At 63.1% G+C, this 25,117-nt stretch overlaps 2 protein-coding genes across 4 annotated transcripts; both read left to right on the top strand.

The window, feature by feature from the left end:
• Positions 1-494: 494 nt before the first annotated feature.
• On the top strand, positions 495-12,804 carry HDHD5 (haloacid dehalogenase like hydrolase domain containing 5). 3 transcript variants are annotated; one of them, XM_045839245.1, is made up of 8 exons: positions 495-646; positions 3,664-3,867; positions 5,123-5,235; positions 7,735-7,828; positions 8,528-8,561; positions 10,013-10,187; positions 11,831-12,019; positions 12,117-12,804. In XM_045839245.1, exons 1-8 carry the CDS (start codon positions 521-523, stop codon positions 12,397-12,399), a joined length of 1,218 nt encoding a protein of 405 aa, XP_045695201.1. In that variant the 5' UTR covers positions 495-520; the 3' UTR covers positions 12,400-12,804. The 3 variants fall into 3 exon arrangements, with proteins under 3 accessions (XP_045695201.1, XP_045695202.1, XP_045695200.1); XM_045839246.1 differs by having other exon boundaries at positions 495-661; positions 12,163-12,804; XM_045839244.1 differs by having other exon boundaries at positions 495-661.
• Positions 12,805-19,211: 6,407 nt separating this feature from the next.
• Positions 19,212-22,997, top strand: TMEM121B (transmembrane protein 121B). Its single transcript, XM_045839210.1, has one exon. It carries the CDS (start codon positions 19,212-19,214, stop codon positions 20,889-20,891), a length of 1,680 nt encoding a protein of 559 aa, XP_045695166.1. The 3' UTR covers positions 20,892-22,997.
• The last annotated feature ends 2,120 nt before the right edge of the window (positions 22,998-25,117 follow it).

Below are 25,117 nucleotides of genomic sequence, written 5' to 3'. Positions count from 1 at the left end.
TAGACGCAGTCAGGCGACCTACTCCCCAAACTCCCGCCCAGCCCAGCCGGAGGTGCGCTCTTACCTGTAGGAAACTCTGTAACACCGCCCTCCTTGAGAGGTGCAGGTCGTTTGGAGGGTGCTCAACAGTCCCAGGAGCCTCCTCCCTGCCTGCCCCCGCGGTCTCCTTCCTGGCAGGGCCCGGGGCCATCGAGGTTGCCCGTGTGTGCAGTCTGGCCACCAGGATGCAGCTGGCAGGACGGGCGCCCCTGGCTCTGCTCAGAGGCTCCCTGGGGGCCAGCACAGCAGGGTGTCCGGGCTGGCTACAGGGTCCCCAGAGGGCTCTGCAGGAGAGAAAGTGGGCAGGTGGGGGGGGCAAACTTAGGCCCCCAGAACTGAGCTTCTCCGCTGCCCCTCACACTAGCGAGGTCCAGGACACGCATGTGGGACTACAACTCCCGAGAGGCTTTGGGCGTCACCGGCCGTTGATTGGCCGCACGGCGCGGACCGGGCAGGCGCAGTGTGCGCGGGCGGCGGCCGGATGGCTGTGTGGGGCGTCTTCGCGGCGCTCCGTGCGGCGCCCCGGCTCTGGCAGCGGGCGTCGCGGGCAGCCGCGGGGTTCCGGGGCACCTTCTTTGGTAGGGGCTACTCTGTGGACCCCGCGCAGGTGAGGGCCACGCAGGTGAGCCGGTCCGCAGGGCTTGCGGGGAGGCCGCAGCGCCGGGCCTCCTGGGAAATGGCCGAGATTGGGCACCTGGCTGTTGGTTCTGGCCCTAAGCACGAGTGTCCCCGCGTGCCCTGCCTCCCGACTCGGGCCCTGGGGCGTGTGTTTGGCCGGGAGAAAAGTGATCCTGGTTGGAGCAGGACAGAACACCCAACACGCGCACCAGGAGCGTCTCGTGGCTTCTTGCCGCTCTTGGTCCCCAAAGTCCCCGGCGTTTTCCGCCTTCCTGTTTCCTCTCTGAGGTCCATGATGAGGACTTTTGGGTTAGGGTTTTCAAATGCATTTGGAAAAGATTTAGGGGCTCGTGATGGACTGCTCTCCGGAGCTGCACCTGCAAGGGACAGCCTGGAGGCGAACGTAGTTTTTTTTTAGAGGGGCGGGGCTTTCCACTTGGGTGCCATTCCCTTGGTCTGCTTGCAATGAGCAGCTGTCCCGTCCGGAGTGGGGGCGGGGGAGGGTAGGAAAACCGGCGCAGGGTCCCTAATTTGTGCCAGGTACTTGGGTAATACCTAATTTTCTCAACCTTGGTGGTAGGTATGACCCAGGTGTTAGTAAGGACGCTGAAGTTTGGAGTCAAGTTTGTAACAACTTTGTTTAAAGGTCCCACACCACGGGCCAGGACTTTGAGCCAGGCAGCGGTGAAAGATTTCACCAACCCCTCTTCCCCTCAGCCATTTTGCCTGCTGCATTCGCAATTTCCGCATGCTTTAACAATAATAGGGTATATTTGTATGATGCTTTTGCGGTAACACTTGGGTGCATTTCAAGTCAACTACTTATTTACAAAAAACAAACAAACACAGTATTTTGTGCCACTCAGTATTCTGAGTACTTCACAAGTATACCATGAATCCATAGAATTTTCATAACTCCGTGAGGTTAGCCCTATTTCACAGAGAGGTTAAGTGACTTGCCCAAGGACACACAGCTGTGAAGTAGCAGAATCTGGAACACAAGGCGGTCTGGTGCCAGAGTTGTAGCTCTTTTTTATTTATTGTATTTAGTTTTAGAGAGAGGGGAAGGGAGGGAGGGAGAAAGAAAGAGAGAAACATCCATGCGTGGTTGCCTCTTTCGTGCCCCGAACTGGGGACTTGGCCTGCAACCTGGGCATGTGCCCTGATTGGGAATCCATCCGGCCACCCTCTGGTTCGCAGGCTGGCACTAAATCCACTGCGGAACACCAGGCGGGGCCAGAGTTGTAGCTCTTAACAGCTATATTCTCGTAGTCATCTTGCCTGTGGAGCAGCTAAGATTCAAAGAAGTAAAGGGACTGGGCCATGAGCTGGAAGCATAGAATGATACTGACGAAAGCACTGTGAACTGCAGCGACATGAGTGTAAAGAAGAATCGCCGTCATTTGTAATTATTGTGTTGATTCGAGCATCTCCGTGGGCCCTCAGAGATCTCTGGGAGACTTCTCTGACAGCGTGGACAACGGAAGGAAGGGTGAAGTGCGTCCTAGAATTGAAGAGCGCTAGCTTTGGAGTTGAGTCCTGCCTGCAGTGTGTCCCTGAGGCTCATTACTTAGCTTTCTGGGCGTCAGTTTCCTGACATGTGGAACGGGGGGTCTTAATTCCCATGCAGTGTTTTTACGCGAATGTACGTATGGTGCTTTTTGTGGTAAGTGTGGAGTGCTTTGCACAGGGACTGGCATAAAGTAAGTCACCCGAAACGTGGAAGTGATTGGAGGAGACAGTGAAATGGGCTCTCTTGGTAAAGCTGTTGTTGTTGTTGTTGAAGGTTTTATTAATTTTTTTTAGAAGGGAAGGGAGGGAGAGAAACATGTGAGAGATCGTTGCCTCTCGCACGCCCTCAGCTGGGAACCCGGCCCACAGCCCAGGCGTGTGCCCTGACCAGGAATCAAATCCATGACTTTTGGCCCACAGGCTGGCGGTTGGCCCCCCGAGCCACACCAGCCAGGGCTGCTGTCGTTTAAAACACCAGGTTGGAGCATGTGGTTTAAGATTAATTTGAAATGAAGGGACTGCTTCAATGTTCCTTAGTCGTTGCTTCTTATCTAGAATTGGTTTGGTATGTTTTAAATTTTTATAAAAATACATGTTTATTGATTTGAGAGAGACAGAGGGAGAGGGAAACATTAATGTGAGAAATACACATTGATTGCCTGCCTCCCACGTGCACCCAGACCCAGGAGCCAGCCCACACGCAGCCTGAGTATGTGCCCTGCCCAGGAGTCAAGTCCGTGACCTTTCGGTCTGTGGGACAACACTCCAACCAACCGAGCCACGCCAGCCAGGGCTGTCTCTAGTTGCTGTGTTGTCTTCAACTGTGTGTAGTTACAATAAAATTTTAAAACGTGGTTATGAAGGCTGTTATAACAGGTAAAAACGTGTGTCGGGCAAAAAGAACAAGATGAAAAACTGGCCATACAAAGTGCACCTGTAGCTGCGGGACAGACAAGAACAGAAAATGAAGAGAGGAAAAGAAACTATTGGTTGTGTTAAAGTGCAGGGATTACATTTGGAATTTCTATTTTCCACTTAAATAAATTCTCTATATTATGGAAAAATAATGGTTAACAAAGTAGTCATGTGCTTCATTATATACGAGCCCTGACTGGTGTGCCTCAGTGGGTTGGGTGTTGTCCCACAAATCGAAAGGTCACTGGTTTGACCCCTGGCCAGGACACACGCCTGGGCTGCAGGTTTGGTCTCCGGTGTGAGAGGCACCCGATGAAGTTTCTCTCTCACGTCGATGTTTCTCCCCCTCTTTCTTCCTCCCTTTCCCTCTCTCTAAAAATAAATAAATGAAGTCTTTAAAAATTATATATATATATGAAAAAGACTCCTTTGTTATAGACAGATTCCCCCATGTCCTCCCTTTATGCTTCAGGCCTGCGCCACCCAGAAACGGTGTGGGGCCTCTCTCCTTAAGGGTCGTTTCCTCCCTCCCCTCTGCCTGTCGACTCAGGCAGGGGCGGCTCTCTTCTCCCCCTGCAGAGCCCGCCCACCTTTGGATTCCTGCTGGACATCGACGGCGTGCTGGTGCGGGGCCATCAGGTGATCCCCGCCGCCCTGGAAGCCTTCCGCAGGCTGCTGGACGCCCGGGGGCAGCTGCGAGTGCCTGTGGTCTTCGTCACGAATGCCGGGAACATCTCGCAGCACGACAAAGCCAAGGAGCTGTCGACCCTGCTGGGCTTCAAGGTGCGTGCACAGCTGGGGACGCCGGAGCCCAAGGATCTTTCCCCGGTGGAGCCCCGCCGCCACTCTGACTGACGAGGACTTTCCCCAGGCGGTGGGGTTGGAGGACAGGGTCGGTGAGGTGGAGGGCATGGCCCATGGGTTCAGTACAGATCTCTCAGCCCTGCTGGAGAACAACTTGAAGTTGCCAGCCTCCTGAGTAGAGACCTCATCAACAGGCTCATGTTTTTAATTTTATTTACCTATTTTTAGAGAGGGGAGGGAGGGAGGGAGGAAGAGAGGGAGAGAAACATCACTATGTGGTTGCATCTCCAGCGCCCCCTACTGGGACATGGCCTGCAACCCAGGCCTGTGGTCCCACTGGGAATCAAACCGGTGACCTTGTGGTTCGCCCTCTGGCGCTCAATCCACTGAGCCACACCAGCCGGGGCAACAGTCTCATGTTTTATGCGTACCTACATGTTGGCCACGGAAACCCGCCCATGGAGCCAGCAGTGCAGCCTGCTGTCTTTGTACCCATTTCTTTTCTTCTGGGCGTCAGGGTCGTCTCTTCTGACTGGGCAGCCCCCAGGGAGCAAGGGTCGCATTTTTCAAAGTCTCTGTGTGCCAGGCGGGACTCCCGTGACTAAGACGCACGCATGTGAGCGCGCGCTGTCCCCCAAAGCAGCCCCTCCTCGCCGCCTCGCAGACACACTCCTCCTTCCCCGCTGAGGGCGCACGTAGTTTGGGAAAGAGAACTGGGGAACCAAGCAAGTAAGCAAAGTACCTGACGGATGGGTGGCCCTGCTCGAGGATGACTGCAGGGAGCAAAGGCATAAACCTGGTTCCCTTCTGCGGGTTTCGCAGCGGGTTTCGGAACATCCTAAGAAAGGGCTGCCTTGTCGTAGCTAGATGTTAAAAGGCTCAGTTTTTCGGCAGAGCGGGGAACTGACAGCCGAGGTCAGAGGCAGGTCTCTGTGACAGTGACCGGGAGCATGCGCGTGCGCCCTGTGCTTCCCGAAGCGGGGGCCGAGCCGGGGGACCGGTGGGCCTCGGACCCACGCCGGCGGCACATCCTGCCTGCTGTTCTGTGTGGCGGCCGCCAGCCCGGACGCCCGCAGCTGCCTGCCTCGTTGCTGGGAGCTGGGAACGGGGCTTCCCCCGCTGGTTTTCCCGGGTGGCTCCCTTCCTTCCCGGGTGGAGGAAGCCGCCCTCCCCCCACCCTACCGTCTCTCACGCGTGTGCGTCCTCCTCCCCCGTCTCTTGCCCGTCCGCACAGGTGGAGCCGGACCAGATCGTCCTCTCCCACAGCCCCCTGAAGCTCTTCTTCCAGCACCACGGGAAGCGCATGCTGGTGACGGGCCAGGGGCCCCTGGTGGAAAACGCCCGGGCGTATCCTTTCGGTGCCTCTCGCTCCGGCTGCAGAGGGAGGTGCGGGACGAGCCTTCCTCCCGCGGCCGAGGGGGCGGGGGTGGTCTCTGAGGAAGGGGGCTCAGCCCTCGGGTGTGGCCGGTCCTTGTGCCTGGCGGTTTCCAGAGGCCAGCCCGGAACCTCCTGGGAGCTCAGAATGCAGATTCCCGGAGAGCCTTGTGTCCCAGGGTCTGAGAGGAAGGTCCGCAGTCTGTGTTTTCAAAGGGGAGCAGGTGGTTCTGTGATCGGGTCTGGGAGCCGCCGCTCTGGGGCTGTCTCCGGGGCACAGTCGGCACGCCTGCAGCGCCGGCTGCGGTGAAGGCGTCCTTCGAGCTGTGTGCGCGTTCAGAAGGCAGGAGACTGGTCCCGTTCTTGAGCAGCTTGTTTATTTGCTCGTCCTGCAGACCTCGGCCCGCAGGTCCCGGGCACCCGCACCTCCCGCACCCCCGAGTCGTGCGGCAGGCCCTTGGGGGCGGGGCCGGGGAAGCGCAGCGGGATTGCGAGTTACGGAGGGGCGCACCCTGGAGTCAGCGACAGCGCAGCCGCACACGACAGGAGAGTTCCGAACGGCCTGGGAGGGGGAGACCAAACGAGCAGTGCGGGTCCTGGAGTCCCGGCTGTCCGGGGACAGGGGCGTCCTGGGAACAGGAGTGACTCGTGGCTTCGTGGAGGGCTGTGGCCGTGCCACAGGAGAGGTCTCAGGTTTTCAGCAGGGGCGGCAGCTAAGGAGGCCAGAGGGAGAAGGGGAGGCGGGGACCTCGGGGCAGAAGATGGGACTGGGACGGGCAGTGCCGGGCGTGGGGAGCCGCAGAAGCAGGTGCCGGGTGTGAGGGTTGGTCCCCACGAGGGCTGTGGGGAGCCTCAGGCGCGGTGCCTGCTGGTGGCGTGGTCTGAGAGAAGCATCGGCGCTGGAGAATTCAGTTTGAGAGTAACCTGAAACTGTGCCCAGTCATGCTGGCAGGTGGGAGTGAAGGGCGGGGAAGTGTCACAGAAGGGACCCATGGGGGGGTCCGAGATCCTAGTACCACATGGACCCCCCCTTCTCCCGGGGTGGGGGTCCTCTGTGCTGGGTTCGCCTGGCCCACCGCCAGGGAGTTACAGCTCTCAGTGCCAGAGAATGGTGAAAAGGAAAGGGGCTATTTAGTCAAAAGTTACACAGACTCAAGAGTAATGACTTAAAACCTTCATGAAAATCCCAGAGTCCCTTAAAACACCCACAAACCCACACAGTCCTTCCTTCCCCCCTTTGCCCAGGCTGGGGTACTGTACCTCAGGAAAGGAAGCAGAAGTCCATGGCTCAGGCAGCCCCCGGGTCTTCCCAGTGACTTGTGCTCCGTGGGCAGCCTCCCGCGGTTCCCGGCACCGTCAGCTGTGCTGCAGGGTCTCCAGGTCTGAGTCCGGCCCGCGTGGCAGCCCCTCCCGGCCCCCAGCAGGAGTCCTTCCGCCGCTTCCCTCCCCGCAGCGCCTCTCCTGCGGTCCTCCAGACTGCCGGGAGCGCTGCAGCGCCGCCACATCTCGCTTTCTTTCCAGCTTCCTCAGCCGCGTGGCACAGGGAGCCCCAAACCGTGTGGTTCCTCCCCCTTTTCTCAAGTCTGCTGCGTCTGGGTTTAAACCCCAGGGCCATCTTCCTCTGCAGCCCCACTTCTGACTCCTCCCACAATCGGCCACACCTGCCCGCACTCCCGTATTTTTCCAGCTTTTCTCGGCTGCCATGGCGTGGAGCCAATCACCTCCAAGGAGGTCACCGGGGCGGGTCCTGGGTGGACTCACCCTGGTTACCTCCCATCTCCCTGGCTCAGAGCACGGCCACAGCTACTTAACTATCCTTGAAAAACGTTAAAAGTTGTAGATGTGTTAAACGACCTTTCCTGAGATCATCTGCACAACTGTTGGTGTGCGGAACAACTCTCAATGGCCCTGCTCCATGTGTCCCATCCCCCAGGTCAGACGTGGGGGTGAGGACACCCATGTATTTTTAATATTTCCTGGACACCCTGAGTTCTGACCGCATTGCAAACCCCTCTTTGGTGGGGGGGAGCTGGCTGCACCCTGTTACCGAAGTGGCGGTGGGTCGTGGGTGCTGAGGCCGGAGGGGCTCCCCTCTCCCCGCGGCCTCCCCACCCTGGTGGAGTCCACTCCCTGTTAAAGCCGAGGCTCGGGTCTGGCTTCCCCGGGCCCTTGCGTGGCCGGCCGGGCTGCTGAGCGGGCCCCTCTTCCAAGCCGCCTGCCCCGGGGCGGCAGTGCTCCGCAGGTGCAGCTGCGACAGCCTGGCTGGGGGCACCTTGGGGACAGAGGCGCCTGTGCGCCCCGTGGCCGGGGGTGTGGAGCCAGGTGCTGCTGGCCCGCTGGGCTCGTCTGCGTCGCTGGCTCGCTCCTGTCTGTGGCCGGGTGGACTGTGTGCTCAGAGCTGGGCCGGTGCCCCTCCCTTTGGAGACCTAGCCCCCTGAAACCGTCCAGTGCTTCTTCCTGACCTCGCCCCAGCCTGGGCTTCGAGAACGTGGTCACCGTGGACGAGCTGCGCCTGGCCTTCCCCGTCCTGGACATGGTGGACCTCCAGCGGCGGCCGAAGACCACGGTAACGAGAAGGACACGCTGGGGGTTCCCATTCACTTCTGTCCTCCTCGTCCTGCGTGGGCCGCTCTCGCTGGCCTTGCGGCCCGCCCCGCAGGGCCGCCCTCTCGGTGCGCCTGGCCTCCGGCTTGTCCCCGGGTGCGCTGGCGGCCCAGAGCAGCCGCCCTGCCGAGGCTCTGCCCTCTGCCCTGCTCTCCAGCGGCCAAGGGCCCTCACGGGGTGGTGGCTCCCTGCCGGTCACGCGGCTGGTCAGCCCGGGCCAGGACCGCGCGGCCTGGGAAGACACGGAAGCCCCGGTGCCAGTGACGGGGAAGTTCCTGCCCGCAGTCCGGCATCAAGGGGAGCAGCTCCCACCCCCAGATGGCCGCCTCCCCCCGACAGGCTCCCCTTGCTGTTTGCCCACCTGGTTCTAGACTCTCGCTGGGCCCCTCCCTGGCCTCCTGGCGGGGGATGGACAGCCGAGCGGCCCTCCTCCTGGCCGCCCTTCAGCGTGGCCTCCCTCAGCTGGGCCCATGGCCACCCTCTCCTCACAAGCCTGCCGTCACGTGCCCCCTCCTCGGTCCTGCGTGGCTTCTCCTCAGCGTGGGCTGGGCCGAGTCTTTGCGCTCTCCCTCCCCGGAGAACAGTGCGATTGTGTGGTGGGCGGGGCAGGGGTGGGGGAGTCGCCCTGGCGTTGATGGGCCTGTTCTTGGTCTCTCGGCAGCCTCATCTGAGGACCGACTTCCCCGCCATCGAAGGTAAGGGGGCCTCTCTGGGTGTGGGCGGGTCCGGTGAGCCGCTCCCTTCAAGTCCTCCGGGTGCCATCGAACACTCGGTCCCCTCGATCCTGGTCTCGGTCTGCCACTCGCTGTTGCTGAGACGTTTGTCCTCTGTCCCCCGCTCCCCATGCCATTTGCCGCGCTGTCCCAGAAGAAGGCAGGCTCAGAAGCTGGTGGAGTGGACTGGGACCGGGGCGGGGGGGCCTGGAGCAGGGTTCCCTGGCCTGGGCGGGTGCTGTGCTCGCGGGACAGACCCTGGGGTGTCCCCTCGCTGACGGGAAGTGAGGCTCCCGGGGGTGTCTCTCCTCACTGTGACGGGCAGGAACAGTAAAGACTCAGCGAGGGGGTGCGCACGGCAGAGGGTCACAGCGGTCCAGCAGGTCGCACTGAAGTGGCAGAGCAGCCGCACGGCACAGCCTCACACGCAGACCGGCCGCCTGTCGGGGGGGGGGCGGTGGCTTCAGGGGTTCCAGGCACCCCAGACGCTGGCGCAGCTCTGTCGTAGGCGAGGCGGTTTTGCAGGAGTTAGCTCTTGGTGCGATCTTGAAATAAGGAACTACGGCCGTCTCTTCCCTTACTTGATTGTTAACGTTTTTGGGGAAATCAGGGTTTGCTGAAACTACCAAAACGGACTTTGTGTTTCCACGAGGAGTAGCATGAGGGTGTGGGCTCAGGGAAGTGCCGATGGGCTGTTCCCGGCCTGACCCCAGAGGGACACTCAGGGTTCAGAGGCTCGGGCAGTCTCTGGCCCAGCCCGACCGTCCCGAGTGCGTCCCAAGCCCGTGGCGTCCCCGGCCCCTCCCTCCAGCTTCTGGAACGCGCTCACCTCATGGGGCGGTCGTCCAGCTTGCTGGCCTCCCGGTGTCGCACGCTGTGTGTCCAGCCCGGGTCCAGCTGTGTTTGTGTCTCGTTTTCACGCGCAGGGCAGTAGCAGGTGGTGGGTGCTGAGGAGTAAGTGGGAAACTCGCCCAGTCGGGGGCGTGGCACAGTCAGCCCGGAGTTTGGGTCCTGTCACTGCACGTCCCCCTCCCGGGCCACCCTTAGGGCCACCACGGGCTCCCAGTGGGGCTCCGGGGCCCAGAGGGAGGTGCTGGGGAGGGTGAGTGTGCGGCCCAGCGCCTGTTGGCGGGGAAGGCAGAGGAGCAGTCAGTGGGGGCAGCATCTGGGTGGGCCACTGCTGGTCTTGTCTCTGGCCTCCTCGATGGTGTGAGCTGGACGCGGGGCTGGCAGGAGACCTTGGGAGATGCCTCCCTGGGCCCCAGGCTCTGCTCGCCTGCGGGAAAAGGTGAGAGGCTCTTGCGGGGCTGCTCCGGGAGCCGCGCCCTTGCCAGGGTGAGCACACAGTGGGGCCAGGCCTCAGCTGGTCTGCACGGTCTCCCTCCTGCCGCCACGGGGGCTGCACCCTCACCCGGTGCCTTTGCTCTGTCAAGGGGTGCTCCTCCTTGGGGAGCCCGTGCGCTGGGAGACGAGCCTGCAGCTGATCATGGATGTGCTTCTCAGCAACGGGAACCCTGGGACGGTCCTGGCGACGGTCCCCTACCCCCACCTCCCTGTGCTGGCCAGTAACATGGACCTGCTGTGGATGGCGGAAGCCAAGATGCCCAGGTGAGGACGCAGACCCGGCCTCAACCCCAGTGGCCGCTCCCGCCGTCCCCGACGCCCAGGGGCTCAGGCCTGGGCTTGGGTGAGCCCGCAGTCACCCCCGTTCCTTGGCCTCCGGGGCAGGGTCTCAAGGGTCACGCCACTTACTGCTTGTGAACGGAGACTGCAGCTCCTTGAGCACCGAGGCTGGGCTGTGGTGGGGCAGCTGTTCACACACTGCCCCCGCCCCCAGAACCGGGCAGGACGCGGTCTCCCGGACTGGAGGGGCCTGGCCACCGCCCTGCTCTCCCCCCTCCACCTCCGCCTCGCAGCGCTGGGCCCTCCGCTCGTTTCCGTGTGCCCCGGAGCCGGAGGGGCCCAGGAGCCGGAGGGGTGGGGGGGAAGAGAGCTGTTCCGATGTGGTCCAGCCAGAGGACGGGCCCAGGCAGTGAGCAGCTCTCTCCAGGCCCCGGGCGGGGCCCGCCTTGCCTGCCCTGTCCTGGGGCGGGGGGGAGAGTGCCTCGCAGGCAGCCGGGCCCCTGGCCCTGCGGGCGTCTCACGGAAGGGTGGCTGACGGCAGCTTGGTGGTTTTTGGCCACTCTTATCTGCTGGGCCAAAGTCTAGAATGTTCTGCCCTGACCCCGCCACTGACCCACCGTGAGCTGGCGAGTGACATCAGGGTGTAGGGCCCAGTGCTGCCTCGAGCCACGCCACACACAAGCCCGTGGAGATGGCGAGTACGGTGTTCCCTCTCGTCCCTTCCCACGCGGTGTTCTGTGGCTGGAGACGAGGCGTTTTCCCTGAGGTGACCCTCCCAGAGCGAGGGTGTGCTGCACCAGGTGAGGGCGTTGGTTAGTGACTGTATATTATCGTGCAGTGTCCGTTCAGATTTGGTTCAGTGGCAAGGCGTGACAACCCCGAACGAAAGTATCTTCAACAAGGCAGGCATTCCTCCCTTGTGTAAAGTAATTCTGCGGTAAACGGTCCAGGTCTTGTATGTAAACTTTGCCTGGCAGGGACACAGGTCCCTCTGTTGTTCTGCTATGCAATCCTGAGCCCTTTACCGCATAACTCACAATGGCTGCCCAGCATCAGCCATCGCATCAGCATCCCAGGCAGCAGGAAAGAATAGGGGAGGGTAGAGAAGAGCATCGTCTCTGCAATTTTAAGGATACTTCCTAGAAGGTCAGCCAGCACCTCTAATGTCATTGGCTCTTTGGCTGTAGTGCAGTCACGTGGCCACACAGCCAAGTGCAGAGAAGGAAGGGACTGGTCTTTACTCCTGGCGCACTGTGCCCAGCTGAAAATCCGCACCAAGGAAGGAGGGGAGGGTGGCCCACAGGAGTCTGCCTGAAGCCTGAAGCTCTGCGTCCAGGTGCCAGGGGTGCGATCCCGGTGCCACCACCCTGGGCGAGCTACTGAGCCTCTTTCCTCCAGTTTCCTCGCCGGGGGAACGGGGACGAGGTCGCCCAGGGTGTTTCGGGGAGCTCCGGGCAGCGTCCGTCTGCAGGGCCGGCCTGTGCTCGGTGACTGCTGCCGGACAGCAGCAGGCCACGCGCGTGGGCAGGAGACGCCGCTCTCACTCGAAGTGGCTGCATTGGGACCGGTCCCGACGGGCCCCGGGGCAGCCAGCGGCGGAGCAGCCGCTGAGCTGTGCGCCCCCGCAGGTTCGGCCACGGCACCTTCCTGCTGTGCCTGGAGGCCATCTACCGCAAGCTGACGGGCAGGGAGCTGCGCTACTGCGGCCTGACGGGCAAGCCCAGCCTCCTCACCTACCGGTACGCCGAGGAGCTGGTCCAGCGGCAGGCCGTGAAGCGGGGCTGGGCCATGCCCATCCAGAAGCTGTACACCGTGGGGTGAGCGCCCTGCACCCCAGCCCCGTTCCCACACCCCCTCCCTGACTTCGGCCCTGAACCCGCTCCCCCCTCCCCTCTCTGCCGCTCCGGCCACCAGGGACAACCCCATGTCGGACATCTATGGCGCCAACCTCTTCCACCAGCACCTGCAGGCGGCCCAGCAGGGGGGCATGGAGTCGCCGCTGGACGCGCAGAGCTGCACCTCCATCCTGGTGGGCACCGGCGTGTACAGCCCCGCGGCGCCGGGGCCCGTGGAGCAGCCGCCCTTCCACGGGCACCGGGACTTCGGCCTCAGCCCGGGGCTCCTGGAGGCGGCCCACATCGTGAACGACGTGGACGAGGCCGTGCGGCTGGTCCTGCGCCAGGAGGGCTGGGCGTAGCAGAGCGCGAGCGGCGGGGAGCTGTTGGGCCGGCATCCGGCCCGGCCTGCCGCCCCCTGCTGCCCCCCCCACCCCAGGGACGCGCCGGCGACTCTTTCCCCTGCGGGCAGCAGCCTCAGGGCGGTGCTGGGGCACAGAGCCAGGATTTCCTGCATCCGGGGCCTGTCCGACCTCCACCCGGCCCCTGCAGCTCTGTGCCTCAGTTTCCCCCTCGCTGCAGAAGGGCCTTGGGGGAAAGGGGGGCCATGTGCAATCACGAGGTGCTCTCCGTGGGCCCTGTGCAGGCTCGGCGTGTGACTGACACTCAGACACTACTTTTCACTGTCCTCAGGCTTGCTGCCCAGAGACTGCTGAGCTTATTTTTTAAATTAAAATAATCACAATAAATATTCCTCATGCCCTGTCTCGTGCGGGTCTGTCTGGAGTGGATGGAGAAGTCCAGCGGGGGAAGGCCGGTGCGTGGGTGGGTGCGGTCCGAGAGACCTGGCCCTGCGCTCCTGGAGGAGCCGCTGCCTCCTCCCATGCTGGTCTGTCTCTGGCGGCCCCTGCCCAGGATTGGGCGGCTCCCCACGTGGGAAAGAGAAGGGCCCTGCCTGTGGCCTGTCCTTCTGGGAGGGGCTGTTCCTACAGGGACTCTCAGAGGGCGTGTCCCTCCCTCCCGGAGGAGCCCGCTCCGATTCCCGGCTTCCTGCCACCGGGGTGCAGACTGGCCAGGCCCCGAGTCAGCTCCACGCTGTACCTGTCCGGCTGACGGGGACCCAGCCGACCCGACCCCCTCTCAAACACTGGCCTCGTGGACGGTGGAGGGGGCACAGGAGGCGGAGAAAGTGGCCGTGAGATCCGAGGGGCGGGAGCTGGCGGCGGAGGCGGATGAAGACCCTCCCTGGCGGAGGTGTCGGAGCGGAGCCCCGTCCCAGGCCGCTGCACCCCGGAGTCGGCGCGGCCCAGTGCTCCCGGCTGCCGACAGCAGCAGCCCCCTCGCTGAGCTGGGCTCGGACTTGCCCTCGTCCCCCCTTCCTGTCTCACTCCACGCGGCCGGGCTGGCCCGGACAGACGGCTGCAGGGCCTCGAGTCTCCTCCGTCTGACCCGCCCCCACCCCGTCCTCTCGGCCCAGAGTCACGACACAAACCTGATCCGCCTTCTGATGGGAACCCTCCCGTGGCCCGGTCTGGAGCGAGCGCCCAGGTTCCTACCGGGCACAGGCCCTGCCCCCACTCCCCTCGGCCACTTCCTACGGGCCGCACCGCCCCCCACACACCCGCCTCGCCTCCGGGCCCAGCACCTGCCCCCCCACCCTCGTTCCCAACGTGCGCCAGGCTCCGCCCTTCCCTCTTTCCAGTCCTCACCCCCACGAGGCTCACTCGCTCCTCACCTGGGTCTTCTCCACCCCGAGCCGCGTGAATGGGCTTGTCTGTGGTGGTTCGCCCTCGCCCCCCGCGCCCCCCGCGCCTGCAGCCGGCGCTCCGTGGGGCTGCAGACCCCCCCCCTGCAAACCCGGGAGACAGACATGGCCTTCCCGTCTCTCCCCTGGGGCGTCCGGGCCTTGCAGTCAGCCCGGCCTGGATTCCGCCCCAGGTCGGCCGCTCACGGGCGGATGGCCTTGGGCAGAGCCTCCCCGACCCCACGCCAGCCCCCGTGGCCCTCCTGTGAACCTGGTGGTGTGTGTCCCGTGGAGGAGCCACTTGAAGTGCAGTCCGTGTCGTTCAGGGTTTTGTCCGGCTGCTCGTTACAGGAATCGGACGGCAGCGGCTTGAACAGACGCGCGGGGGTTTTCCTAAACGGCGGGAAGTGCGGGGGCAGGCACCTCGGGCTGGGGGCGTGGCTCGGCGCCGGGTCAGGGGTCCCTTGGTCGCCACCGTCCTCAGTGCGAGTGTCCGTCCGGGTGCAAGACGCATCGGTCCACCTTCAGGCCTCACCCACACTCCAAGGGGGAGGAGAAGGGGCAAAGGTCTTTGAAAGAACTTTCCATAAGTTCCACCTGCGGACTTGCAGTTCTAGGCGATTGGTTCCAGCTGGGCCCCAGGTGCCAGGAGCAGCGCGGAGGCAGGGCGGGCACTCTGCTGCTCGGGCGGGATCAGGCATGCGCAGAAGGGAGGCTGGTGGGCCAGGCGGTGGGTGGGCAGCCGGCAGCACAGCCCCAGTGCCTGGGACCCAGAGGCAGTGACCTGGGATCCCTCCGGGGGATGCCCTGGCTTCGGAAGCACCTTGTCCGTGACCTGAAGCCACTGGCCTGGGTGACAGCCTTGCCAGACGACACTCACTCTTCAGGGGACCTTTTCCAAAGCATTTTAAAACAGATGTCCAGCCACGCTTTGTTAGAGCCTCACAGCACCCCAGTGGAGGCGGAGAGCCCTCATCTGTCCACGTTCCTGGCCTCGGGTGTCAGGGCAAAGAGCATTCAGTAGAAATGTTTGTAGAAATCTTGTGCCCTGGCTGGCTGGGCTCAGTGGATTGGGTGCCGAACAGTGAACAGAAGGGTCACCGGTTCGATTCCCAGTCAGGCACAGGCCTGGGTTGCGGGCCAGGTCCCCAGTAGGGGGTGCACAAGAGGCAACCACACATGGATGTTTCTCTCCCTCTCTTTCTCTTTCCCTTCCCTTCTGTCTGAAAATAAATAAATAAAATCTTTTTTAAAAAGAGAAATTTGTGTGCCACGCACCTTGCTAGGCGCCGTAGTGGAGACCAGCGTGGCAACAGTGCCTGCCCCCGTGGAGGTCGCGTGGAGGTCACATTTCAGAGTCATTTCAAAGTCAGTCACCAGAGGGGCTGGCCTGGGCTGAAGTTCGTGCCCTGGCTCTGATCCCGGGGCTCTCTCGAGAGGTGTCCCGTCCTTCCCAGCCCACGGCCTCCCCCTCTGAGCCCCGGGGCAGCCACTGCTGCGGAGAGGGCCCGGGCGCTCTCCGCGGGCCAGAGGAGCCGAGCTTACCAAACTCGAGGAAGGCCGAGAGCAGAGGTGGGGGACAAAGCTGAGCATGGCGACTTGGGGAGCAGCCCGGTGGGACCGACCTCAGGGCCGGCTCGCCTCGCAGTGGTGGCCTCATCTGAACCGCTGGCACCAAGACCCCCGGCGGCTCCGTGAGCTCAGCCCCGGACTGAGTAATGAACGATGTCACCTCTCTGTGTGTTGATGGAGCCAAGCGCCCAAGAAACAAGAAGGACTTTGTGAGCGAACCTGAACAGGAAGGAAGCCCTCGTTCACAAGGAAGTACTAACCGGGAACAAAGCCATGCTCTCAGGCGGTCACACTGAACAGCGCCGGAACAGGGGCACTTCCTGGGTGTCCCCCGGGGACGGGACCCCTCTCGGCTGCCCGGGGAGCGGGCTGGGAACCCGGCAGAGCCAGGGTTGCTGTAGCAACCGGCAGCACTTTAAACTATCTGGGCTGTCAGTTACTCTCCCCCAGTCGCTCTGTCACTGCCCCGCGGCTGCTGCTGCCGCGTGGGGCTGCCGAGGCCGCCTGCTCCTCCGCCCGCTCCTCGCGCCTCGCTTGGGCGGGGGGGGGCCCTCGTAGCAGCTCTGTCGGATCCGGAGGTGGGAGGACTGCCGCAGGGTGTGAGCTGCCGGGGAGGTGACAGAGCTTCAGCGCTTGCTTCCCGGCTCCTCCAGCGCTTGCTTCCAGGAGCCTGATGTCATGGTTTCTTTTTCGGGAGGCAGAGAAGAGGGGTCTGCCTTGAACCTCACTCGCCCCCCTCCCACGCTAACTGGAGCCTTCTGGCGTGCATCTTCCACAGCGGCCTCCCCCTCCCTGCAGCCCTGGGACCCCACTTTGGAGGGGGCAGGGGTGTCTGGTCGACTCTGTAGCCAAATAGCACCAAATAGCACCAAATACTTGGCCCTAAACTTCCGTAACACTTTATCGTTTACAAGTCTGTCTCCCTCCCAGTCTGAGCTTCTAGGGAAGGACTTGCTTCTTTTTTTCAGTCTCCGGAACCCCAAAACCTCACCCAGGGACTGCCCCGGGGGCGCTGATGCTGGGGGCACCCCTGCTTTAAGCAGGTGGTTGGCGGCATCGCCGTGGAGCAGCTCAGGGCGAGACTGGGCGCCAGGTATCAAAGGAGCTGTGAATCGGGGCAGGGGCGGGTCTGCCCTCAGAGGGTTCTCAGTGGGGGGGTCCAGGTCCTGACAGCCCAGAGCATCGCAGCCCCGCCCCACCCCCAGCACTGCCCCCTGAGGGCCCCCCTTTGTGTCCCAAGAGTCACTGTGGCAACTGTGTGCGAGCAAGGGGGACCCCCCCCTACTGTCACTCCGCGGGGTGCACCTGTGAGGCTCCTCCCACCCTCTGACGGTCGCCTGTGGACTGTTCTTCACCGGCTGGGAAGCTGAGAGATGCTGGCGCTGAGGGAGAAAACGGAGCCGTCCAGAGGGGCTTCGGCTCAGCGCTGGGAAGGGCTGGCTTTGCTCCTCTGAGTTTCCTTTGCTGCTGAGTGACCAGGATCTCGTGCTCCTTCCTCCGAGCCCACCCACTGCTGCTCCAAGGGGGCGTGAACCCTCGGCCCTTCTGTGCCAGGGCAAGGAGGGCGTCAGGTCTCCAGGTGAGCCCCGCACGTAACAGGCCCCGGCTCGGCCCCAAACCAGCTGTGTGACCTGGAGTGAGCTCATGAGGAGCTCAGTGACTGTGCCTTCCCCGTTCTAGACCCTTCTGGGGTGTCTGCACTCACTTCAGACGGAAGGAAATCTTTTGTCTTCCGCCTCGCCCCATCACATCTCCGCCCAGCCCTCCCCAGGCGGACGCAGAGCTGTGTGTGTGCACACAGACCGCCAGGGAACGCCCGGGGTGAGAGGACATCCCTGGAGTGCCCAGACCACCGACTTACCTGGTTGTGTGCCCTGTTCTCCGTCCTGTTTATCTGCAGCCTTTTTCTTTACTTCTTTTCTTCTTTTTCTTTTTTCTTTACTTATTTTTTTATTGAGGAGAGAGGGAGAGACACACGGCTCTGTTGCTGCAACCATGCATGCTTCCACTGGTTGCTTCCTGCGTATGCCCTGAGCGAGGCTTGAACCCGCGACCTCGGTGCGTTGGGATGATGCCCCGGCCGACTCGGCTGCCCAGCCAGGGCCACCTGTGGGGTTTTCACTGAGGGCCTCAGACCTGGAAGAGCCGGGCTCAGGAATCTCCCGCAGAAAGTTGGTCCAGCTGACTGACTGTCCGCCTCCCCGGAGCACAGAGGAAAACAGGGAGGGGCCCCTGAGAGCCGCCAGGGAGGCAGCTTGTCCTCCGGGGGCTCCTGACAGGTGGGAGTAGGGGCCGGGGCGGGGCCCAGGGTGGGGAGTGGGGACAGGGTGTCAGTGTCTTCTCGGGAGCCCCGTCCTGTGCCTTTGCCAGCTGCCTCTGCTCCGTGAGTGTGGGCAGAGGTCTTGGGTCAAGGTTCAGGGTGGCTGTGGGCTGGTGTCCCCTGGGGGGAGCCAAGACACTGCCTGCAATCACCCCTGCTTCCTGGCCTGGGCCGGCCCAGCCCCGACCCCTGCCTGCACTGCAGTGCAGGTTGTCCCCATCCCATGAGGGGGGGCGCGCTGTCCAGGCGGCCTAGCCCGTTGGCAACCGTGCAGACCCGAGCCCGCGGTGCAGGGAGAGGAGCAGGCGAGCCTCCGGCTGCACTTTGACGGGGCTCAGGTGCTTGTGCTGTACTCGAACCTCCTTTTATTTTGGGGGGCTCACAACTGCTCTGGTCATTTCTTCTGCCCTAAACCCCGAAAGGCATAACTCCACCTGCCGCCTTCCAGCCCCATGTGGACCGGGTCCAGGGGTGAGTCAGAAGGAACCCAGAGCTTATGGGTAGGGGGCCGCCATGTCCTCATTGAACCTGCCCTCCGTCCCCGCAGAGCTGCACGCAGAGGACCAGTCGCTGTCGGGGGTGGGCCTCCCTTTGGGCGGCTCCCGGAGCCCTGCTGGGCGCAGGGACCTGTACAGACTCCTGCCCGCCGCCTCCGCTCCCGGTCCTGCCCCTCAGCAGGGCCTGCCTCCTCCCTCAGCTTTTCCACGCCGTGCAGGGGTGTCCAGCCTTTCGGCATCTCCGGGCCACACCGGAAGAAGAGTTGTCTTAGGCCGCACATTCAGTACATCGTGACATGTAATCACAACAAAATCTCATCACGTTTTAAGTAAATTTGTGATTTTTTTGTTGGGCCGCCCTCACAGCCATCCTGGGCCGTAGTAGGGTGGACACCCTGCGGGAGAGGCAGGCCCGCCGGGTAGTGTGGGCGCGGGCGGCGGAGGGACCCAAGCTGCCCCCTTGCCGGCAGCAGGGACTGTGCAGAACCGGACGCCGGCCTGAGCCTGTCTGCCCCTCGGCCCCGCGCTGGGAGGCTGTGGTCAGGAACCACTAATGCTCCGGGGGTTTCTGCGGGGGGTGGGGGGGACCACGTGGCCACATCTCTAGGAATCTCGTGCTCCCTTCAGGCCCCCCCAGCGCTGAGCCCCCGCCTCTGCCCCTCTTCGTTGGGACAGCCGCCTCCCCCTCCTCGCGCCCAGACACCTCCCGCCCCCCTTTCTCCGGCTGATCCAGCCAGCCGTGCTTTCCCCTCCTCTGCGCGCTCCTCCTCCCCTTCCCCGCGATCCAGTCCTGGTTTCTCCGCAGCCGGCGGCCCTTCCTCCCGCTCGGGCGCCCCCGCCTCGCAGCGCCGCCCCAGCTCCCAGCCACCCGGGACTCCGCTCGCCCGCCCAGTCCGGCGGCTCCAGTCCGGATCTCCCTGCTGCCCGACTTTGGTCCGGCTCCCGCCGCTGGGGAGGAGGCGGCGGCTGGCCCGGCTTCCCTCGACCGCCCCGCCAGTCCGGGGGTGGCGGGCTGGGAGCCGCGGGCGGCCCCGGAGGACAATGCACCCGGCGCTCGGCCACCCCCGCTCGGTCTCGTCCTCGTCCGGCTCCTGCCCGCCTCGCCCAGCAGCGGCCCGGGCGCAGCCCCTGTGCCTGCGGGGGGGCGCCCCCCGCGCGGGGAGCGGCTCGGGCGACAGCAGCGCCAGCGCCAGCCGGGGCGGGGGCGGCGGCTCCCCCGCCAGCAGCAGCAGCAGCAGCAGCAGCAGCAGCACCGGAGCAGAGCGCGAGGACGACGACGACAGCGTCAGTGTCAGCAAGCCGCTGGTGCCCGCCGCCGCCGCCGCCGCCGCCGGGATCCCGGGGCCCCTGGCCGCGGGGGGCGCCCCGAACGCGGACCCCGCGCGCGCCGCCTTCTCCGCCGCCACCCCCTCGTCCACGCCCACCTCCTCCAGCAGCATGACTGCCGCGGACTTCGGCGGGGGCGCTGCGGCCGGGGGCGTCGGGGGTGCGGGGGGCCGCGCGGCCGGGGCTGCGGGCGGCACGGGGACAGGCAGCGGCGCCTCCTGCTGCTCGCGCTGCTGCTGCTGCTGCGGCCGCCCGGCCCCGCCGGCCCGCAGAGGTCGGCGCCCCGGCTGCGGCCAGAGCGCCGGGTGCGGCTGGGGCTACCAGGCGCTGTCCGTGGTGCTGCTGCTGGCGCAGGGAGGGCTGCTGGACCTGTACCTCATCGCCGTCACCGACCTGTACTGGTGCTCCTGGATCGCCACCGACCTGGTCGTGGTGGTGGGCTGGGCCATCTTCTTCGCCAAGAACAGTCGGAGCCGTCGAGGCGGCGCGCACAGCCACCCTTCGCACCACCACCACGCCGCCTCCGCCGGGGCCAAGTCTCGCGGGTCCCGCGGGGGCCCCGGAGGCCCCGGGGGCGGCCCGGGGGCGGCGGCAGCAGCAGTGGGCGAGTTCGCCTTCGCCTACCTGGCCTGGCTCATCTACTCCATCGCCTTCACGCCCAAGGTGGTGCTCATCCTGGGCACGTCCATCCTCGACCTCATCGAGCTGCGCGCGCCTTTCGGCACCACGGGCTTCCGCCTCACCATGGCGCTGTCGGTGCCTCTGCTCTACAGCCTGGTGCGGGCCATCAGCGAGGCGGGCGCCCCGCCGGGCTCCACGGGCCCCCTGGTCCTGCAGCCCCAGCAGCACCGGGCCGCCGGCTGCTTCCTGGGCACGTGCCTGGACCTGCTAGACAGCTTCACCCTGGTGGAGCTGATGCTGGAGGGCCGCGTGCCGCTGCCCGCGCACCTGCGCTACCTGCTCATCGCCGTCTACTTCCTCACCCTCTCCTCGCCCGTGCTCTGGCTCTACGAGCTCAACGTCGCCTGGGGCCAGGCCCCGGGGCCGCGCGGCTGCGGCCGCCTCCTGCGCCTGCTGGGCGGCTGCCTGGTGGACGTGCCCCTGCTGGCGCTGCGCTGCCTACTGGTGGTGAGCTACCAGCAGCCCCTCTCCATTTTCATGCTCAAGAACCTCTTCTTCCTCGGATGCCGTGGCCTGGAGGCCCTAGAGGGCTGCTGGGACTCGGGGAGCCGGGCGTCCCCCAGTCGGGCCCGAGGGGGCTATGGCGCTCCGCCCTCTGCGCCCCCGCCCCCGCCGCAGCCTCAGGGGGGCTCCCAGCTGAGTCACTGCGTCTCCGAGAACGAAGGGGGGGCCCATGGCTATGTCAACACCCTCGCTGTGGCCTCCCAGAGTTGAGCGGAATAACGGGGCTCTCGCTTTTCCCTCTAGAGACCTCTGCTCCCTCGTTCTCTGGCCTTCTCTCACTCAGATGACACGGAGCTCTGTTTGGAAGAGGTCACCCTCGTAGGGCCAAGGGTGGGTGCGTCCTTCTGTCTGCTCCTTGGGTCAAGAGGGCTTGGAGGAAGACCAGCCGCTGATGGTGAGGGAGGAAGGTCCACGCTCTCTGTTCTCGCTTCCCCACGCCCGGCCCTGACCCCAGCCTCCAAGGGTCTTGTGCCTCTGCTTCTTGCTTTCCACCGGCACCCTCATTCCCTCATTCCCACCCGCCGTGCGGTGGGGAGGGCACGGAGGAGGGGAGATGCCCAGGCACGAGGGGCTGGGCCTTGGGCCTTGCCTCTCGCTCGGAAGTGCCAGCTTCTTCCTGGCTGCGGTCAGCAGCCATTGTCCCATGCCTCGAAGTGGACTCAGAAGCCACTGTCCCCCGATGTCTCTGCAGGATTTCTGCCCAGTGGTAGATGCAAAGTCTACGTCCCTCTGTCTGCGTTGTGTGGTTTTCCGGTGTCCACCCTGTGGGAGGCCCTTGCAGTCGGCAGGGAATCTGGGGAGGCCCTGCCGTCCCCGCCACACACGCCACCACCCTCCTGTCCCCACCCGGATTCGTGGCCATGCGTTCCCGGGAGCCGCCCTGGGCTCTTCGTCGAGAGAGAAGCTCCCCCAGGATCTCCTCGGTCTGACTCCTCTCTTCCCAGCTCGGCCGGAGGGGAGGGGTCTTGCCCTAAGGACCAAACCACACCCTTTCGTGGGTGGCAGACATTTCTACCTCCACGCTTTCGACTTCCGTCGCATCATGCACTGATGCCACTTGCAAAAAATAAAGACAAACTGCCCAGAAGTTGCATTCCACATGGCCCCTGGATCCAAATGGGGTTTGCTGTCAAGGTCATTACAGGGTCTGGGGGTATCAGCCACTGGTTCCCCCCTCCTCCCTCCCTCCTCCCCGCTGCACCCAGATCTCTTTCCCTTCCTGAGGGGTGTTGCTGGCTGGGCCAGAGTCTGGCCCAGAACAGCAGCTCTGGTGGGATTCCTATACAGACATGAAGTGGGGGCTCCCATGGGCCCAGCTGCCCTTGCAAATAGTGTGGTGACCCTTGCCCTTTGCCCTGGTTAGGAGCATCTCCAGGGAAAAGGGGGGCTTGTGAACGGTGGGGCAGCAAAGCCAGCACTGCCCAGCCCGCCTCCCTGGGGCTCCTCTTGCTGAGGCTGCTGTGAAGGGACACCCAGGGGTGCCCACGGACCCCCTTGGACGCTCACAGGCAGAATAAGTACTTTCAGGGGAGGGGAGTGTGCAGCTGGGAGCAGGACCGGGAAACAGTCTCTTCCACCTGGCAACGGGATGGGGAGGGGGGTTGCGAGGGTTTTTGTTTCCCCTCCCCCGTTCTTAGGGTTCTTAGGCTCGGGAGGTCTGGGTGCTGTGACACACCAAGGGCCAGAAAAGTCACGGATTTTAGTTTTGATTGTTGCTCATTTTTGCTTTCTGAGCCTCAGTCTTTTGCTTGGGCCACTGTCCCCCAACTTTTGGGGGGCTTGTCGACAAAAGACATCCATGTAAATAGAGCCACAAGAGGAGCTGACGGCTTGACCAGCGCTCTCGGGGGGCGGGGGTCCCTGCCCTCTCGCGTGGGGAACCACGAGGAAAACACTTGCCCTCGAGGCACCACTCTCTGGGCTTCCGGCCACGCACCCCGCCGGCCCCGTGCAGGCGATGGGGGTGTTTCCCGCCTTTTCTCCTTCCTGCCCGGCTCCTCTTTCCCTCGGAATCCCTCGAGCTCCGAGTTTGGGGGCCCAGGCCCTGGGGGGCTCCTAGCTGCTCTGTACGTTTCCAGATCCTCCTTCCGGCCCCGCTGTCTCTCTGCTGCCTGGTGCCCGTGACAGGGAAGGACGTGGCGTCCGAGCCCCACCCCCGTTGTGCTGTTGGGACAGCGGCCTCACTTCGGGGTGCTGCTGGGCTTCCTGAGGAGAGAGAGGCTGTGACAGGTTCCCAGGAGCTGCCCCTTCCCTAGGGATGTCGGGAAACCGATGGCAACCGGGGAGATTTGTCTGCCAAGCGTTTGGTGCGGCTGCCTCGTGCTCGGGGGGTCAGGCCCTCCCTCCCTTCTTCTGCTGTGTTTTCCTTGAGTTCTTTTACTTACTTCCCTTGCCTGAATCACAAGAGGAAACGACCCCTACAGCTTCGTTTTTCTTGCCTCCTAGGGGCACCTGTAGAGTGGGGGTCGAACTGGAGGTGTCCCCAGGGGTCAGGAAGCAGGGGCGCACTGTCTCCTGAGGCTGCCGCCAGAAGCACAGCCCACAGACAGGAGCCGCTCCAGAGCCCGGACCGCCTGCCTCTACCACGTGCTCACGTTGGCACGTCCTGCTCCGGGCCGCCACCTCCGCACCTGTTTCTGGGAGGCGCTGACCAGACCCCTCTGAGGCCGCCCCGACAGGACACAGGACACAGGACACGTCCTGACTGTGAGCTCATGGGTTTGGGGTAAGAGCTGCCTGGCAGTCTGAGCCTGCAAGGGGGAAGTGGCACCTCACTAGCATTTATCACATTTTTCTCCCCTTCTCTTTTTAAAAATAAAACCAGCTTCTGTTCTGAAAATAAAAAACTTGAGAGTTGTGACAAGCTTCCTGTGTGGTCTGTTTTAAGATCTTTCCTGTCCTGGTTCCCTTACTAAATTCTTAAATGTCACTGTGACATTTGTCACCACTTTATTATATATTGTGTTAACACGATGGCGCACCGCGGCTACTTCCTTCCAGGGAGCGGCCGGCTACTCGGGGAGGCCGTGCGGCTGAGGTCGTGACCTGGCGGGGGGGCCGGTCTAGCCAGGCTTTCTGTAGGCGGAGTGATCGAAGATGCAGCTGCAGATCCCCCAGCCACCCGGAACTTTCGCTCGCATTTCTTTCTAAAAATAACTTACCAAAGGGGGAAAGACTGAGAACTAATTTTTTTTAATTTCATTTATTTATTTTTAGAGAGGGGAAGGAAAGGAGAGAGGGAGAGAGACATAACTGTGTAGTCACCTCTTGTGCGCCCCCTACTGGGGACCTGGCCCACAACCGAGGCACGCGACCCTTTGATTCCCAGTCTGGTGCTCAGTCGACCCACGGAGCCACGTCAGCCAGGGCTGAGAACTAGTTTTTAAATACCCTGAACTCCTCTATTGCTCTTGCGCCTTCAGAAGCATGAATTCTTATGTGTGAATGAGAAGCACAAGGCCGTGGGGTTTTGTTTTGTTTTATTGTTATTTCAACACGAAGGGAACTGTGAGTCTAAGTCAGAGCACTGATTCTGCACAGAAATAAAGTCTGGTGTACGCATATGCATTTGTCTTCAGCACAGAGGCAGCCAGCACCATTCGACCCGCTCCGTGTTCCTGCCCTGCGAGGCTTCTGGCCGTCCCAAGGTCGGCACCGTCAGCGCCTGGTCGCAGGCTGGCTTTGCCTCCGCCTGCGGGGGCTTTGAGCCCCCCTCTGACCTCCCGGGACGTTTTCCTCCCGTGTGAAACAGGAGCGGCGTGGCCCACCTGCCCGGGCCATGGCGAGAATGACAGGAGGCGACACAGGCCAACACGGTCCTCTTCCTCAAGACATTTATCATCGTGACAAGGGAACAAAATTTACACGGGAAATGATTACAGAACCGCTTAAGACCGTGCTTTCGTTTCTTCCTAGATCTAGATGTAGAGTGAGATGGTTAATTTAACTACGCATTTCATAAACATCTCTACATTTCTCATAGTTAAGCAAACTAGCTAGCTTGCACCGACCTTGGCCAGCTGGAGTGTCTAGGAAGGCGCCTTGTGAAAGGTGATGAAGAACTCTAGGCGTGATCCAGGGATGCGTGGGTCATGCTGGGGCCACCCTCAGGCCTTGCTGGGGGGACCGGGGCAGAGCCTGCAGCTCCAGCCCTCGGGATGAGCACGGAATTACATCCTGGGCTGGGCTGTGTCTGGCCCTTGGTGCACCCTGGCTCATGCCATCCTCACAGCCACTTCAAAGTAGCTTTATGTGCATTGTCACCAGGTCTGGAAAGATGGAGACGCTTGCTGAAGGCCACGCTGTGGTCAGGAAGGGAATCCAGACCCGACCCAGGTGTGTCTGTTTCCAAAATCTGGACCCCTGGCAGCCTTCCAACGTCTGCTAACAGGTTCAGTGCAGCCTTCGCCGAAGTGGGGAGCTTCTGGCTAAAGAGC

The sequence above is a fragment of the Phyllostomus hastatus genome, unplaced genomic scaffold (genome assembly GCF_019186645.2).
Source record: "Phyllostomus hastatus isolate PE091 unplaced genomic scaffold, TTU_PhHast_1.1 phas_contig_29, whole genome shotgun sequence".
Classification (NCBI taxonomy): domain Eukaryota; kingdom Metazoa; phylum Chordata; class Mammalia; order Chiroptera; family Phyllostomidae; genus Phyllostomus; species Phyllostomus hastatus.
Note: the sequence above shows the minus strand (reverse complement) of the source record. Positions and strands in the feature narration are given on the sequence as shown.